This window comes from Mauremys mutica, chromosome 7 (genome assembly GCF_020497125.1).
Source record: "Mauremys mutica isolate MM-2020 ecotype Southern chromosome 7, ASM2049712v1, whole genome shotgun sequence".
Lineage (NCBI taxonomy): Eukaryota > Metazoa > Chordata > Testudines > Geoemydidae > Mauremys > Mauremys mutica.
Window position 1 is genome coordinate 16,345,356 of NC_059078.1, and position 12,471 is coordinate 16,357,826.

General features: G+C 37.9%; 1 protein-coding gene across 8 annotated transcripts in view; it reads left to right on the forward strand.

The window, feature by feature from the left end:
• GRM7 (glutamate metabotropic receptor 7) overlaps positions 1 to 12,471 on the forward strand; it is a 790,597-nt gene that overhangs the window by 428,934 nt on the left and 349,192 nt on the right. For all 8 annotated transcript variants that reach the window (XM_045025646.1, XM_045025647.1, XM_045025648.1 and 5 more), the window contains one exon: positions 7,349 to 7,565. In XM_045025646.1, the coding sequence (XP_044881581.1) occupies positions 7,349 to 7,565 (217 nt within the window). The remainder of the gene's footprint in view (positions 1 to 7,348; positions 7,566 to 12,471) is intronic.

Here is a 12,471-nt window from a genome sequence, read left to right on the forward strand (position 1 = left end):
CATATCAATAAAACTTATTAGGAAGTTGAAAGTGAAATTACAACAAACCGTGAATTTAATAATGCCCCAGTGGGAGCTCATTAATAGCTCAATAGGTACGCTTACGCATTATCTGAATTGCACATGATCCTTGGTGAAAATGCCTTTTTTGAAGTTTTGTGACAGCTGTCCTATGTCAGGTGCCATCATTTGATTAAACATTTACTGTGTGACTAAGGGGATGGCATAATTCAGTCACACTTAAAGTAGCATGGCTGTAATATTTTTTTTAATGCCACCATTAATATGCACAGCTCTTTGCATAATGGGAGAGGCAAAAGGGGTGAGAGGAAAAATGAGAGTGAGTGAATGAAGTTGTAGGCTCAGAGGGATTATGCAGAATCTGGATGGTTAGTGTCAGGAACGGTAAAACAAATTCCTAATTTGTATTCGGTGAGCCCTCACTGATGCTCCACTGAAAGCTTCCTTATCTCATGGTACTGGCTCTCTTCTTTGCTTCCAGCTGGGAGATACATAACAGAAGTGAGGAGGAGATGAAATGAAGAGGAAAAGTGAACCCTTATCAGACTAAAAAACCATTAAAAATACATTAATTAGGGCTGACGATTAATCACAGTTAACTCACGTGATTAACTCAAAAATTAATTGTGATTAAAAAAATTAATTGCAATTAATCACAGTTTTAATTGCACTGTTAAACAATAGAATACCAATTGAAATTTATTAAATATTTTGGATGTTTTTCTACATTTTCATATATATTGATTTCAGTTCACCACAGAATACAAAGTAAACAATGCTCATTTTATATTTTTATTTCAAATATTTTCACTGTAAAAATGATAATCAAAAGAAAGTATTTTTCAATTCACCTCATACAAGTACTGTAGTGCAATCTCTTTATTGTGAAAGTACAGCTAAAAAATTCAGATTTTTTTTTACATAACTGCACACAAAAACAAAACAATGTCCAATTTTAGAGCCTACAAGTCCACTCAGTCCAACTTCTTGTTCAGCCAATCACTAAGAGAAGTTTGTTTACATTTACGGGAAATAATGCTGTCTGCTTCTTCTTCACAATATCATCAGAAAGTGAGAACAGGCATTCGCATGGCACTTTTGTAGCCAGCATTGTAAGGTATTTACATGTCAGATATGCTAAACATTCATATGCCCCTTCCTGCTTAGGTCACCATTCCCGAGGATGGATAGAGCTTTCAGGCAGCAGCTGCGGTCTCAGCAAGCTGATTTAATTAACAAGGCAGTGTACTTAAGACTGGGGTCAGCTACTTAAAGGAGAAATGTGCATCTCTAGCTCTCAGACACAGGGTGTGTGTCTCTGTCTGCTAAGCTCTCTCCCCTCCCTCCATGCCTGCTGCCTTGTACATTAACAACCAGTTAACCCTCAACCCAGCTTCACAATGATCATTGCTGTGTACCAGTATTAAATTGTTTGTTTAAAACATATACTCTGTGTGTGTGTGTGTCTATATATATATATAATATAATGTCTTTTGTTTGGTGAAAAAAAAAATTCCCTGGAACCTAACCCCCTCATTTACATTAAATCTTATGTGAAAATTGGATTCACTTAGCATCGTTTCACTTAAAGTTGCATTTTTCAGGAATATAACTACAACGTTAAGTGAGGAGTTACTGTATATAACACCTCAAATACAGAGTGACTTTATAAAATTTGACACTTCACTGTGGGCTTGATCAGCATTTCTCAAACTTTTGAAAAGTTCAGAAAAATGAAGTCAATTGTACGGCCTTACCACTTTCGCATATGATGCTGATAAAGGCCTGCGTGTCTTATTGTATACATCACAGTAGACCCTTGTGCCCGCTATCTTTGGGAAACACTGGGTTAGATTGTGCCTGTCTCTTCCAGGGGTGCACACTGAGGGATATGGAGGAAGGTATAAAAATACTCTCCCTCCCCGCTTTTCCAGACTCTGCAAAGACTAGCAAGAATTGAAGTTCTTGTGCTTGCAGAACGCAAGTCTGCTACCAAGAGAACAGAATTTTCATCCTGTGGGACATACTGACATTTGAAAATTAGTTTCTGTTCTGAATCACAATGGAAAGTCAAAACACCAACCAAAAAAAAAAAAAGGGAGGGGGGGGGTGTAATGAAACTAAACATTCTGAAAAGTTTCAAGTCCAGAATGAAAAGTTGTGATAATTTTGATCAAAATGAACCAAATTGTCATTTTGAATTGACATTTTGGCATAAAATGCTATTTTTTTTGTTTTTTTTAAAGCAATAAAAAAAAGACATGTTACCATCATAATGAGGTGAATACTATCACTTTGGTTCCAAATAGCTGTTTAAAACTATAAGTTTTGGTTCACTGTTTCTTTCCAGGGAATTGAATTTTTTCATTAGAATTGACATTTTTTTCATTAAAATGCAGGTTTAGAATGAAATGCGACTCTAGCTGTTCTTGATACATTGTTAGGATGAGGGAAAAAATGCAGAGTAGTTATTTACTTGATAAATATGCACCATTTTATCCCTGTTTAGAAGAGTTCTGCATGAGAATCCTTGAAGTTAGCTAAGCTGACACATACCATATAGATTTAAGATTGGGCTCTAATGCTGGGATGGTGTTACATATAGATTACATGGCTTATAAAATAGATTTATGAGCCTTTTTTGAGAGTTATCTGATACATTTTTGCTTAAACAAATTTTGTCTTCCCTTCAACCTTCGTTCTCTTGTTTCTTAAATCCTTCAGAGAAGTCATTGTAATGCTGGATTTGTTGACATCGCAATCATTCCCAGTGCAGCAGGGTGTGATGTTTCTAACCTAGGAACACTGCAGGATCAAACAGGTCCATCCATGTCTATTAGCCAGGGTGGGCAGGGATGATGTCCCTAACCTCTGTTTGCCAGAAGCTGGGAATAGGGACCAGGGGAGATAGATCATTTGATGATTACCTGTTCTGTTCATTCCCTGGCACTGGCCACTATCAGAAGACAGGATACTGGGCTAGATGGACCTTTGGTCTGACCCATTATGGCCGTTTTTGTGTTCTTAAACATACAACAAATATGCATTAGGAGGGGGAGAAAACTCTAATTCTAAAAGATGTTTTTTAAAAGTGACGTATGGGCGGAGAGGGTAGTGCTAATTTTTTAGGAATCTAGATTGGTCAAGATATACAAAAGCTTCCCTTTGATTTTCAGGTAGAATCCAGTGCACATTCGTTGTTACCATCTAATGGCTCTTAGTGGCATAGGTGAATGGTGTCGGTCTACATCACAAAACATAACACTTAGTGATACGATTGTAGGTAGTTTCAGAAAATAGGCTAAGGACTGATTGTATCATGCACAATAAACTTTCTCATTCTGAAATGTTGTCCCTAATGATCAAGATTCATTAACAGTAATGCTGCAGTGTTATTTACACTGCCACTGTCTGAGTTATTCTGTATTGTATATGGGGATAAATAGGAGACTTTGGATGGTAGGACTGGCAAGTTAGCATCTTTTCTGAACAGTAAATTCACATTTACCAAACTTTGACTGCTGTGAATCTCCTTTTATAGGAAGTAAAATGGCCATTATTGGAATGTTTGATCTGAATCCCCTTGATTTTCAATGAGCAGGTAGATCTGATTTTCAGGATTCATGGCTAAAATTAAGGCCCTATTGATGTCAATGAGAACATTCCCATTGACTTCTGTGGGACCAGAATTCTGCCCTCTATGTCTGTCTGTGTGTGTGTGTGTGTATATATATACACACACACACTATACTATTCTATTCTATACTGGTTCCAAAACCAGAATATACAACTTTTCTTGTTCTGGTTTAGGCATGGTTGAAATCTCACAATATTTTAGTTCAAGATGGTAGAGAATGGCTGATTTCATTAAAGCACTGCCATTTTTATCTGCAATCTGATGTGGACAGGTTAATTGAATCCAGATGTGAAACCTACATCTGAATTGGTCTCGGAGTAGAAGCTTAGACTCATCCTAATTTGACTCTAAATGCTACCTTCTGGGGGCATCTCCAATGAGGAAAAAATGTATTATGAATTGTCATTAAAACTTCAAAACAAAATGAAATACACCACTACCTCGATATAATGTGACCCGATATAACACAGATTCAGATAGAACGCGGTAAAGCAGTGCTCCGGGGGGGAGGCGGGGCTGTGCACTCCGGTGGATCAAAGCAAGTTCAATATAACGTGGTTTCACCTATAGCGCAGTAAGATTTTTTTGGCTCCCAAGGACAGCGTTATATCGAGGTAGAGGTGTATGTGCTTAATCTTGTGAGCCCAAAAAGTTTGTTTAAACTCAATGGAGACATCTCAAAGAGGAAAATAGAAACTTAAATGTTCTATTTTCATTATTTCTTACATAAGGCTCTCTATTTTTCCATCTTAATATCATCTTCCCTCAAAACAGCACAATAACACTACGACAGTGGGTTCCTGTTTCAGTTAATGAGGGATGTGTCCACTTAGCTGAAGCCAGAATATTGTCCATAAACCTATCAACAGTTATTTCAACAGTTAAGCATCTCCTGTTATTCCAGGGATAATTTGTAGTTCTCAAGAGTCCAGTTCTGTCTGGCCTACAGCTGTCACCTTTTTAATTATTTGATATCTTAATAAGATAGGCCTGAATTTTTAAAAAATTCAGCAGAAAAAGAAGTAAAATATCCTATAGGTTTCACTTGACTTGAACAGATGTTCACTTTGTATATCTGGGATGCTGACTGTGTGCAGGGAAGGGGGCATGGGAATAGCAGATATCCTTCCGGGGTACCAGTAATGGAATAGAAGCTCTGACATATTGTACAAAGTTGAATTGCAAGGTTTGCAGTGCATATTAGACCTGGCTTTTTCTCCTGCTACGTTAAGAAATTTTTTCTAAAGTTCATGTCTTTGTACAACATCCTTAGACATTTTGAAGGAAACTATGAACAACAGGGTTGGTTTTAATGTTGTAACTGCTCCAAGCAGATTGAAACAGACAGGTCTGATTAACATTTCATAAGTGAGAAAAAAGATTTTGAAAGCAAAACATTTTTTTTAAATAATGAAAGCATTGGGCAAAATTCAGTGAAGTTTTGCTCCATATAGGAGTGAAAAGTGTATCCTTTGATTTTAGTTAATAAACATTTACAGTCAATTTGATACATACATTAGGATTCCTTTTGTTCACACATATATGATTATGAAAGATACACTTTTTAACTTCTATGTATTGTACGTTAATGGCACTCAGCCCATTGCACAGTTGTTCAGTACACAATATTGCATATTGGACCAGACTTTAATCTAATTAGTAGTGTGTATGCAATGCCATACCATTATCCATGGTTAACTGTGTTCTCCTGATACCATCCTATTAGCTGATACCCAACCAAATAAACTCTGTTTGCAGCATTTTACAGATTGGGAAAAGAAAATCCCTCTTAATAAACCAAAAAGAGCACTCTGGTCACCTTTAAAACATTGCCAATAGTTGTAAGTTTAACAATACTATCAAAGCAGGTACCTGGAATAATCATTAGGGTACAGATCTTCCAGTGGTGTAAATTTGTCATAAATGAAGCTATGACAATTTATGTCAGCAGAGAATCTGCCTGTAGGTATCTCCTATAGTCAGTATAAGGAATACTGCTGAAACTGATGCAATAGATCTATCGATCTAAGGAAACCCTGGCAAGTCTTTATGGGTGACCACTATCTGCAGCATCCTAGCTCTCAACATACTCAGCCTCAGATTTTTGAAACTAGTCTTTTAAAGTGTGTGACCAAAAACTCAATATAACAGAAATGAAAGGCAGAATACTACAATGAAGAATTCCTTTCTCTAACCGCAATTTCTATTACCCCAGTGGAAAGTTTAAGTATTTTTTTAGGTTAATAATTTATAGCAACGAAGAGTAAGATTCAGCAAGCTCTCTGCACACAGAGTTCTTACTGACTTCTGTGATGGTTCTGCATGAGGAGCATAAGTAGGATCAGGGCCAAATTTTTGTGGAATGGAACTAAATGGCTGTTCATTAAGTGATGGACCTCATAATGGGCTACATTAGAGAGGTATTTGAAGCATTATATGTTTCAGCAATGGCTGGGATTGTTAACACTTTATGTAGTTTCAGTAAATGTATATATCTGCTGGGCTACTTTATTGTTGTGCTGCTGTCTTTCCATAATTATCTAAAGGCATATTTAGGCCCTTATCCTGCAAGATTCTTGGAGAAGTTGAGTAATTCTCAGCTTCCATTGATCTCAGTGGGAGTTGAAGGAACAGAGACTTTTCCAGGATTGAGCCCTGGGGTGTATAGTATTGTTCCCTCCTTGGAGAGGGAGAAAAGAGCAATATACATTGATAGGGATGCTTTTGTTAAGATAGAAGATGACTCTGAGCATACAGAATATACCGGTACTGTAGCATGGAATATTGATGTTTCCACAGGCTGAAACTATCTTAAATGTATTATCATTCTTGGGCATGTGGTGAGTCGTCCTCTCTCAGCTTCTGAGCTGAACTTCAGGATCCCAAATGACTAGATACTAATACAATCTGATTACTAGTAAAATGGACATGTACACAGATGGTTTCTGTTCACTGCTATGTTTGGCCATGGTATCCTCAAGGGAAGATATAAATAGTTTGCTTTGAAATAGCTTAATCTCAAAAAGATACAAGAACTCAGAGGGGAGTTTGGAAGAATAATTATTTTTAAATGGTTCTACTAAGGTTTTCTTACGAATGAGCTATTTGTTTTAACTTGGAAGCTGGAGATCATGGCTTTTTTTTTTTTTTTTTTAAAGTGTCACCCTTTAAACCTCCACCATAGGAGAGAACAAAACTGTCAATACGAGACTGGGATATTTAGGGCCTGGTTTTGAAAATGTAGGGTGCAAAACTGTGCAATTGCATGAACAATTTGTGCATACTAATATGGCTTCATTTACAAATTAGTATCTGTAGGTGTAAATGACCAGTTAGATGAACAACTGTCCATTTGTATATGCTACACTCGCTATGCAACAACAGTAATTCTGCATGCAAACGAGTCATTCAATAGCACAATTGACATTTTTGAGTATCATTCCCTTAAAAGGGCAAGAGAATTTTCAGAAAGAACTGAAAATATTTTAATTCACTGATTACTTCAGGAGTGACCAAATTACAAGAAAAGTAATTTAAGAGATGGATTATTTGACTTGCACTGAAGTATTGAAGGAGAAAGAAAATAACAGATGGATATATGGTGGACTAACAGAGGTTCAGCTAAAGCTAATGCCAGAAGTTTGGTGAATTTATGAACATATTATTTACCAACTGTTTTTTTCCCTACAGATTCCCCAGATCAGTTATGCCTCAACTGCACCAGAGTTAAGTGATGACAGGCGCTATGATTTCTTCTCACGAGTGGTCCCTCCAGATTCCTTCCAAGCACAGGCAATGGTTGACATTGTAAAAGCTTTGGGGTGGAATTACGTGTCAACGTTGGCATCTGAAGGAAATTATGGAGAAAAAGGAGTGGAGTCCTTCATGCAGATTTCCAGAGAAGCAGGTAGTCAAAAAAAATTGTGTGGATTGGATAGATATTTATGTATTACACATTGTACTATTCTTCTCTGAACAGAAATTTGACTCTAAAATTGTTTGACTTCTTCATAATTCCTCAGTAATGGCTCCCTTATACTCTCATTCTTAAACTGCTCATGGGGTTCCAGAAACAAAGTATTCAAGGGTTTGAAACTTGAATGGTTTTCATGCACTCTTGGAGAAAATATAAAATACTGAATTGCTTCTGGTATTCTAGTGGAAAATACTATATTATGATGACATGGTACAAGACAGATTTTGAAATACTGAGCTTTTATCTCTATACAGCTAGAAGTTCTTTGAAGGCAGAAAATTATTAGACATTGACTCATGTCATACTATACCTGTCCACCTTTCAAGCAGTTATGAGATATTGTATCAATTTTCTTCTTCGTCATTTATTTTGGCAAATTCACTGAGGAAATCCATTCTCTTCTATTTGAAGGGAGGAAACTTGCTGGCCTGGGGAGAGAGGTCAAACACGTTTATTCAATAAAAAATACTTCATGGCATAGGAGTATTTGGGGCCCAGGGCATGTGATGATATTTTGATGCTAGGATTGCCTATGACTTCAGTGGCTGATGAAATCACATTTCCCCCAAGTCCAGCCTTCCTAAGAAATACTTCAAGGAAGAAATACTTCAACATGTCTATTGGGTAATACCGATGTTCTAAGCAATCAGGGAAATAAAATGTCACACTGGCTTAGATTTCCCCAGATAGGCCTGGGAGGCATCTGTGGGCATAGGAAAATTAATCCACCACAAGTTAACTTCTTGGAAGTAATTGTTTTTGGTTTTCCTAGGCTGAAATATTTGAGGATCCCTCATGTGCCAGTTAGGGGTAGGGTACTCAGAAGCTGCTATTCACTTTCAGTGCCCTTAAATAAAATTCACTTCTATAGACATATGGTGATATGTCCTGGCAAGGGTTAACATGTGAAATAGAAGTGAATGTTTCATTATGAACATTTCATTATTTTTATGAGAGCAGTGTCTGAGCCTACCATCTGTAAGCAAGTAAAACGTCCATTGACTTGCACTGGAGTAAACACTGCAGGACTTGAAAGCATAATTCTCTCTCCATATCATTAAGGAGAAAGCATTCTGAAACGCAGAGATTATAGTGGGGTATGGTGCTCTCAAACAACCATTTGAGGTTTGTATTCTCCATTATTATAAAACTGGTTCAGAAGCATATGTCATGCGTTTGCAGATTGCCTGTATTATCCACGAGTCGGAGGGTGTTAGCCTGTTTGCTCACTCCCCAAACTGTCATTGAGTAAGTCACTGCATTTCGTTTGTCAGCATAATCCATATAAAAATTGCAGGGGTGATGCTGCTGCACTTTGGGGCCTTGGAAAGAGGGAATCTGGAATTGTTTCATTAGGTGGATATTGCTGAAGAAGATGGAATTTGCATAAATTCCTCTGTTCATTTGAATGCATATTTATGTGGTATTAAAACTATTTTGGATTTAATACCACAGGAAGTGACAATATGCAGTATTCATTATAATTTGAAATGGAAATGAATCACAAACACTCTTGCAACATAATACTGAGCATGTGTTTTCCACATGAAGGACAAGCTATAGTTCTGTAATAATTTCGTGCTTTAGATGCACTACAGAAATAACTTAGTGGAAAGTTGTTCATGTAATCAACATGAAATGAAACATATGAGTGTAAAAACAAACAAACCTAAAAAGAAAGCATGATAACTGCATGGGTACCCTATTAAAACCAATGTGAAATGCATAGTAATGTAGGTTACTCCTACAACATTAAGAATCTGGCAGGTATCGTGCATAAACTTTCTTTAATATAGGCAGCTTGTCTTGTCTTGGAACTCATCATCTTCAGTGCTACCTCAAATACTGTGCGGCATCTTTTTCTTAAGATTGCATTGAATTGATACGTGTTGCACTGATACCTGAAACAGCTTAGGTGGTATTCCGTGTATTTAACACCTTTCAACCATTTCTCTGGCTTCTTTTAAAAGTTTAGAATGAAAAGAAAATCCTAGGTGATCCCATTTCCTAAATATTTCACAGCGATGAGAACCAAATTTTCAGGTATAGTTTACTGGCGACAGATATTGATCACAGTAATCACATGCAATGAAATGGATGCCTTTGACCCGCCTCAATGGGTGGAAACCTTGATGGTACCAGCAATGGTAGAAAGGGGAAGGAGAGCACACGTGGAGGGATGCTGGGGTGACACTTCCCCTTCTAGAATCTGTCTCTACTCATTGACCAGTTGAGGGAGGGGTAAGCTTAGGAGAGTCACTTGGTGTGAGTACTATGACCCCTATACTTGAACCAATTAAAATGCCTGGTATGTGGGAGTATGTGTGATGGGGCTGGCGGTAGCCCTCCCCTGTGTTAAGGGCAGAAGCTGCAGCCTGTTGCTTAAAATCCATCCTTATGGATACAAAACAGTCCCTTACTCCTCGGTAGGTACGCAGAATGGGCCAAACTTCGTAACTTAGCTGTGGGCCTGTGTGTATGGAATTTACTCCCTCTGGTGGTTTGCCTTCATCATATTGTGTAAAACATACATGTTTAACCAGCCATGTTTGGCTATGCACTGTGATATCAGCATTATGAGCCATCTGAAGAGGTGATAAAGGGAAGTATTTTTATTGAGTTGGTGAGGTTTTTTTCTTGTATCTGTTAGTTTGAACGATTTAGAAAGCACTCAGGTGAACAGCAGTGAAGCCGTACCTCATGAATAAACAAGTCACTGTAATAAAGAAGTACAGAAAGAACAGTAGATAGTGAGAAATGCATCTTGGTATCAAAGGGCCATCATAAGGATATGCACTTAGAACAGTAAGTGTATTAGAATATGATCAAATATCCATGGCCTGAAAAGAATAGATCATGCATAATATCTTCAAAAACGTACTCAAGCACAGATAGAATATGTGATGCCATGATAATAGCAAGATGAGAAATCCTATTCTGGTAAGAACGAAACAGCGGAAGGGACACTATTGGGTTGCCCCTAGTATCTTGTATGAGTGGGTTGACATTGTGCAGAGAAGTACTGATCTGAAAAGGCTAGCAAGCTGAAGCTACAGGTGGGAAACCCGTAGAAAAACTAATGCTATCAGGAATAAAAACACCACCAAAATGAGGATGAGGATTTAGGTCAAGATTTTTCCTTGGCCCCTTTGTAAAAAAATCGTTGGTTCCTGGGAAAAGTGGAACATTTCAGGGTTACCTGTCCTTTTCCAACCCAAGTGTTATATAGGACAGATGTTTCAAGGGGAGAGAGGTGGTTGCCTAAATGGAATGCTAGCTATAGTTTTCCCAATTTCTAGTGAGTCATCTATATGATCATTTAAGACAGTGGTTCTCAACCAGAGGTACGTGTACCCATGGGGGTACAAAGATGTCTTCCAGAGGGTACATCGACTCATCTAGATGTTTGCCTAGTTTTACAATAGTCTACCCAGAAGTACAAGCAAAGTCAGTACAAATTAAAATTTCATACAATTACTTGTTTATACTGCTCCGTATACCATACACTGATATTTATATTCCAATTGATTTATTTTATAATCATATGGTAAAAATGAGGAAGTATAAGCATTTTTCAGTAATAGTGTGCTGTGACACATTTTTTTGAATTTTTGTCTGATTTTGTAAGCAAGTAGTTTTTAAGTGAAGTGTAACTTGGGGGTACTCAAGACAAATCAGGCTCCTGAAAGGGGTCCAGTAGTCTGGAAAGGTTGAGAGCTACTGAACTAAGGCAAGGAATACTCATTGGGATGGTTTACATTATGTATGTATACTGAACTGTTGATTTACTTCTTGTGATTTGGCCTTATTCCCCAACTGCATACTTAGCTCATGTGAAATAGTGCAACTACATGCTCAGCCCAGGTATTTGCGTCCCCTCCACCCCAAATAGCAGCGAGAGACTCAACAGATTCATTACACAAACAATAGGTCTACGCACACTTATAGATATTTAGATTGTAAACTCTCTGGGGCAGAGACTCTTTGTTCTGTGTTTGTACAGCACCTAGCATAATGGGGTCATTGTCTATGACTAAAACTCTTACACTACATTAATTAAAATAACATAAAAATCGTACTGTTCATTCAGATTAATTCTTCATACACCGTTAAAAATCAGATACCCAATGTATAAATAAGTGCATCAATAAATAAGGGTGTGTGTGTGTGTGTGTGTGTGTGTATCTTTGCCTAAATGTGTTTTCAGAAGCAGAGCAAGCTGTGTACCTCGCAAATTCATCCATATAGAGACCCAGATTCGCAGTCCCAGCTCCTTTCACTTTGTGCTGCCTGAGATGCGATAAAAGGATGTGATTTGGCTGCAATTGGCCAGTTGAGAATTTTCCTGGCAGTTGGGATTTCTCAGCTGGTGTAAATCTGGCAGAGCCAGAGCCAGGGCCTGTGCCAGGTGGCCTCTCCTTATCTGGCATAGGAGACATACAGGGATGAAGTGGGTGGGGAGCATGCAGAGGAGAGCTCCAGTTCACTGTCAATTCTCCAGATGGTTTGTATTAATTAGGGACCACAGTCAGTGGTCTCAACTTCAGAGCAGCCCCACTGCTATACTTAGTCAGGGCTGGCAGAGTTTGAAAATTGGGAGCCATAACTGGCTCGTGGACATCCCCTCAAACCACCTCACAGTGAGTCCATTTTAATGCAAAAGGGAATCTGGTTGATAGATGCTAACCAATTCATCTTCTACCTCCAATTTGTGGCAAATTACCTTAAATTCTGTGTTGCACCAAGACTGGTTGCCAATTCAGCCATCATCATAGGAATTGCAACAGTGACTAGAGATTACTTCAAAATATAAAGACTTCACCTGATCCTTTGAGTT